At 50.3% G+C, this 6,032-nt stretch overlaps 1 protein-coding gene across 1 annotated transcript; it reads right to left on the reverse strand.

Annotated features, from left to right (window-relative positions):
* Window positions 1-808: 808 nt before the first annotated feature.
* On the reverse strand, window positions 809-2,334 carry LOC123185452 (desiccation-related protein PCC13-62). The gene is made up of 3 exons (XM_044597331.1): window positions 1,852-2,334; window positions 1,505-1,730; window positions 809-1,344 (listed from the first exon to the last, which is right to left on the reverse strand). The coding sequence occupies exons 1-3, from the start codon at window positions 2,205-2,207 to the stop codon at window positions 973-975; spliced, it is 954 nt and encodes a 317-aa protein (XP_044453266.1). The 5' UTR covers window positions 2,208-2,334; the 3' UTR covers window positions 809-972.
* Between the last annotated feature and the right edge of the window lie 3,698 nt (window positions 2,335-6,032).

The raw sequence follows: 6,032 nt of genomic DNA on the forward strand, positions 1-6,032 counted from the left end.
CCACCCGGGACGATTCAAAGTGCACCACCAGACCTGCCGCCCACCAACATGTGCCACCATGGTCACCGAACCAACCTCGTCATCTTCCTGAGGCCACCGACACGAGACCTGGAGGAGGGACGAGGAGCCAACGAGCTCGGGGGCATCCGCAACTCAGCCGATGAGAGGGGACAACCACCGCCGCCGCCGCAGAGCCGACCGGACATGACGACAGAAGCTTACCAGGCCCGAACAGGCCCGACCGGGCCCCAAAGGGTCCGGACAACCCCTGCCATCATGTTGTAGCACATCGGCCGAAGGAGCCGCCATCACCCGCAGCCCCCGACTCTGCGCCACCTCCACCAGGGAGCCACGCCGCCACGCGCTGGCCCGCCCAACCTAGATGGGCCCAAAAGGGCCTAGATCTGCGCAGAGCGGATGCCGCCGGCCAGCCACACCACCACGCGCCCCGCGGCCAACGGCCACGTCGCCGCATGAGGAGTGCCCTCACCCACAGAACCCCGTGCCCCCACACGAGCGTGGAAAGAAGGGCCCGTCGCCGCCATCGCGCGGACCATGCCGACAACGGCGGCAGGAGGGAGCGGCGGGGGAGGAAGGCTGGAGGAGAGGACGGCGGCAGCGGCAGGAGGGCGCGGCGGCGGCAGGGGCCGAGCGAGCGAAGCCGTCCAACTCTATAAAACCTCAGCTGAATATCTTCATAATGTAGGCCTCAAAGTCAATGGTTCTCAGTGGTAAGACCAAATTCGTCCGCTGTCACATGAAGCTTAGGGTTCCATGGTTGGTTCTCGAACTTGCCAGATGCCGACGCTGATGGGAAAACATTTTGCCTATTGCATAGGTCCTTTTATTGATTATTAGCATCCATAAGGACAAGACACACACACACACACACACACATGTATGATGCATATAGTCTACAACTTGCGATCGAGAACAACACTCCAGTTGTATATATGTCCGTCGATTGATCGTCTACATGAGGAGCCCCCTGGCTATGCGGCCGTCAGCGCCCTGGGGAAAGAAGCCGCCGGCCTGGGCGGGGCTTCCGGTGCCGTACACGATGCCGAGGATCTCCTCGGGCGTGCGATCGTAAGCGAGCGAGTAGCGGTCGCCGGCGATGATGTTCCCCACGGTCTGCCCCTCGGGCCCCTCACCCGGCGCCACCACTAGCCCCTCGTCCTTCACCCCCCTCCTCCCAAGCTCGTTCCGCAGCTCGGAGATGTGCGCGGTCACCTCCGCCACACCAACACCATAGCTCGCCACCCGCGACAGTCCGCGCTCGTACAGCAGGGCCCGGATCACCGCGTCCTGTGCGGATTCCACGCCCAGCAGTCCCGCCACCAGCTGCGTGCAATCAATCACAGAAGTACGACAAGTTAATTAGAGTATCACGTACATGTAATTAATGGGAATATCGATCAGTACGCATGCACGCATTTTGTGTGTCTGATCGATACGGCTGGTGGTAGGGTGATCACGCGTGTGGTGTAGCCTAGGTACGTACCCTTCTGGCCTGGGGAGTGAGGAGCTTGGGGTTGGCGCCGACGTAGCCGGTCAGGCCGACGTACGGGATGATGTAGGAGGCGATGAGGAAGTTGAGGCTGTTCTCGTAGGGGTTGAAGGGCGGGTCCAGCGTCGTGTTCATCGCCTGCTCCACGATCTTGCCGATGTTGGTCGCGCTGATGTCCAGCTGCGGCCGCGGGAATCCCCTCACGTTCTGCTTGATCGCCCTGCACAAACACACGCACGTACTGTTCATAAACGACATGCTAGTATGCTACTCTGCTACTAATATTTCTTGGTCGGGAGAGAGTCCAAGTGGCCGAATTGTGAGGTTAATTGCGTACGTACCTGAGGTGGCCAACTTCTTGGTAGCAGAACTGTGTGGCGACGTCTCGGACGAAGGGGGTGAGGGCGGCGGTCTGGCCACCGATGGGATGCGGGCCGCCGCCGGTGAGGTTGACGTCGATGCCATCGAGGCCGTAGCCCAGCGCCGACCAGCAGAAGAACTCCGCCTCCAGGTACTCGAGGTTCAGCGGGAACTCCAGCAGGTCCACGTCCGATTGTGGCAGCAGCGTGCCGCCGCCGCCGAAGAACCCGCGGTACCGTGCCCACTCGTTGTCCATGTCCTGCGCCCGGCAGACGCCGCCGCAGAGAGCAGCCGCCACCAAGGCGACCACCACGACGAAGGTGGCCGGCGCAGCCATGGCAATACTACTTGCAGCTCGTAGTATGATCACGAGTTGGGAGTTTGAACGCCAAGGATGATGGTAGGATCACTGATCTGCAGGTTTGGGGGACTTGACTTGTGCGTGTTCTCGTCCTCGCGATCGGCGAATGTAATATAGGCGGTGCGGCACATGCGGAAGGGGTGCAACGTGGAGCGTGACGTGGACGGGAACGGGAAGAGGAGTGGGGGTGGCGCGCCAAGGGTGTGGCTTCCGCGGGAGCTACGTGTGGCGTTGTTTAAACGGCAGGTCGCTGTTTCCTTTGTCTTGGAGGAAATTTGAGTGGGTCGACCATTACTCCATTGTGTGACGTTTTCTGTGCAGTTTTCTAGTTTTGGACCTTACCATGGGCTCCTGAAGCACACACAATGGTGGCGCAAATTAGACAAGTTCCCATACACGAAATGGGGCATGCGATGTGCGCTCAGAAAGAAAGGTAGGAAGGGCGAAGAAACAGTCACATATGCTTGCAAGGCATTATAGGACAGTGCTTGAAAGGAAACTATTAGCATGATGTAATACCTCCTTTTTAAGTTAGCAACGTGTATAACTTTTTTTGCGCAAAAAAAGTGTATAACTTTTCCCCCGAAAAAAAGCAAAGTGTATAACTTTTTAAACATGCATTCGTCCCTTAGGGCTTATTTGGTTTACTAGTTTTTCAAACCATAAAAATAGGAAAAGTAAATGATTAATAGGTCATGTCAGTTGAATCGAAGAATTCACCATGGAAAGTGCACCCCAATCTCCTAATTGGATTGATAATTAATGTCAACGTATCTTAAGGGACTTAGCCTTTTCATTTTTGTGATCCAAAACCATATTGAGTCAATTCTTTCTCAAATGTCCTTAAAGATCAAACTTCAAAATCTCACCGAAACAGTGTTTTGGACGGTGTCACCAAAATGTCACAAGGGTGGCGAGATTACATTTCGGTCATATTGTACAAAAAGTGTTGATGATTCAAGTGTTAGATGTTCCAAGTCTGATGGCCGAGCTGACAAACCTTCCTTCAGACATGCAAGGAAAAGGAAGGGTAAGGATGGAAACTCCTCTACCAAGTACTTGACATTGCCGACTGCAAGTCCTCCATCATGCACTCGAAAAATCCTTAAGATATAGACGCGGCTCTTTGAGGTTACCGTTCAGACACAACTCCACATGGTAAACACTTAGAATAAGGGACATTGGCGAAAATCAGTATTGGAAAGGGTTTTGAACAGACAAATACACTGGTAGATGGTTGGACTCTGATGAATCAACAAACATTAGACATCTGAAGAGGTGATATTGTGTGAATCACCCCCCCATAATACTCCCTCAGTTTTTATTTACTTCGCATATTAGCTTTGGTCAAAGTCAATCTTTGTAAACTTTGACGAAGTTTATACACAAAAGTATTAACATATACAATAACAAATCAATACACTTAGATTCATTATTGAATATACTTTCACATCATATAGATTTGTTATTATAAATGTTCATACTTTTTTCTATAAACTTGGTCAAACTGTATGAAGTTTGACTTCAGTCAAATCTAATATGCAGAGTAAATAAAAACGAAGGGAGTATTAGTTAGCATCCCTTGATCATTTATGGCACCCCAAACATCCGACTTCATTTTCCTATTGGAAAGGAAAAAAATAGTTCTAACATGAACTTGTTCACCTGCAATAGTCAAGAACTCTTGACGGTATCTAGCTGGAACAACGTGTTCATCCTGAATAACTTGATTTAAGGACAAAGAATTTCGTGATGGATGGTGTTGGACACATAAGAAACAACAACTGGACATCTCCAGTGGTGACTGCACTAGTGGTTGTTGATGGACACAAAAGAAACAATGACCAATAGATGTCTACAAAGGTGACTACAACCGCTCAGGCGTGGCTCCTTGAGTATATTGATATGTATATGCATTGTTGTAATATGAAAATGAAATGTGTATCAACAAAAGGCTATATTGAGACTACCCTTAAGATGTAATTCAACCGATATATAATTATGTTGGGTTAATGTATTGTTTAATCGTGTTGCGTATTATCGGTTGTTATACTTTGTATTTTTAATTAACTAAATGTACTAGGGACTAATAGAACAGAAGGCTTGTTACTAGTAAGTAAAATACCAGTGAAGATCTAATTTTGAAACATGCCACAAGTGGAGTAGTTACTAGTGACACTCGCCTATTTTGCTAATTACTAGTAACTTCTTACCACTGGCGAGTTACCATTGACGGCTACTCTGCTCGTGAATAATGTGGAAAATGCACCCATCACTAGTAAGTTGTAGCAGGGGTCCTACATTGGCTTGTGTGCATGGGAGCCTTCAAGGTGTGAAGGACGAAGCAAGATGTTTGCACGAACCTAGAGACCTATTTGGTGAAGATCTACCCTGATTAAGGCTAGACTTTCAAGGTCGTAAGCCTTGGTGGCATAGGCTGAGTGCTCCATTGTGGGTGTAGTTCTCCATGGACTTGTCCTCCATGGATCTGGTAATTATGGTCTTCATGATCCTAGAACTATTATGGTTTGAAGCCTTCATCAACATGAAGTAGGACAAGGCAAACTATCCGAATCACGGGAAAAATCTTATGCCATGCTCAGGTGATGGTGTCCTGGATAAGGAGGTGCTAACCATGTTGGCTCCCAGACATATGGGCTGGGATGAGGACTCTCAAAGTAACTGTTTTGTAGGCCATATTCGTCAGGCTCAGCATCTAGAGGGAATCTCCCCAAAGACTTGGCGCGTACTCCAAGACATAGAGGCGATTGTCAGAAAGATTACTCTTAGATGTAACCGATCTATGCATAACCCTAGGTACCCCGGTGTCAATACATGACGAGGGGTGTAGATCATAGAGTTGGGGAACGCAGTAATTCAAAAAAATTCCTACGATCACACAAGATCTATCTAGGAGAAGCATATCAACGAGCGGGGGGAGTGTGTCCACATACCCTCGTAGACTGAAAGCGGAAGCGTTTAGTAACGCGGTTGATGTAGTCGAATGTCTTCACGATCCAATCGATCCAAGTACCGAACGTACGGCACCTCCGTGTTTAGCACACGTTCAACACAATGACGTCCCTCGAGCTCTTGATCCAGTTGAGGACGAGGGAGAGTTCCATCAGCACGACGGCGTGGCGATGGTGATGATAAAGTTACCGGCGCAGGGCTTCACCTAAGCACTACGACGATATGACCGAGGTGTGTAACTGTGGAGGGGGCACCACACATGGCTAAGACAAATCTTGGAGTTCCTTTGGGGTGCTCCTGCCCACGTATATAAAGGAGGGAGGGAGAGAGGCCGACCCTCCTAGGGGCGCGCCAAGTGTAGGGAGTCCTACTAGGACTCCTAAGTCCTACTAGGACTCCTAAGTCTTAGTAGGATTCCCTTTCCTTTTAGGAGTAGGAAAGAAGGAAAGGAGGGAGAGGGAGAAGGAAAGGGGGCCCGCGCCCCTACACCTTGTCCAATTCGGTTTGGGCAGGGGGAGGCGCGCGCCACCTCATGGCCCTTCTTCCCTCTATCCACTAAAGCCCAATAAGGCCCATTAACTTCCCCCGGCGAATTCCCATAACTCTCCTGTACTCCGGAAAATACCCGGATCACTCGGAACCATTCCGATGTCCGAATATAGCCTTACAATATATCGATCTTTATCTCTCGACCATTTCAAGACTACTCGTCATGTCCGTGATCTCATCCGGGACTCCGAACAAACTTTGGTCATCAAATCACATAACTCATAATACAAATCGTCATCGAACGTTAAGCGTGCGGACCCTACGGGTTAGAGAACTATG

Source organism: Triticum aestivum, chromosome 2A (genome assembly GCF_018294505.1).
Source record: "Triticum aestivum cultivar Chinese Spring chromosome 2A, IWGSC CS RefSeq v2.1, whole genome shotgun sequence".
Taxonomy (NCBI): Eukaryota; Viridiplantae; Streptophyta; class Magnoliopsida; order Poales; family Poaceae; genus Triticum; species Triticum aestivum.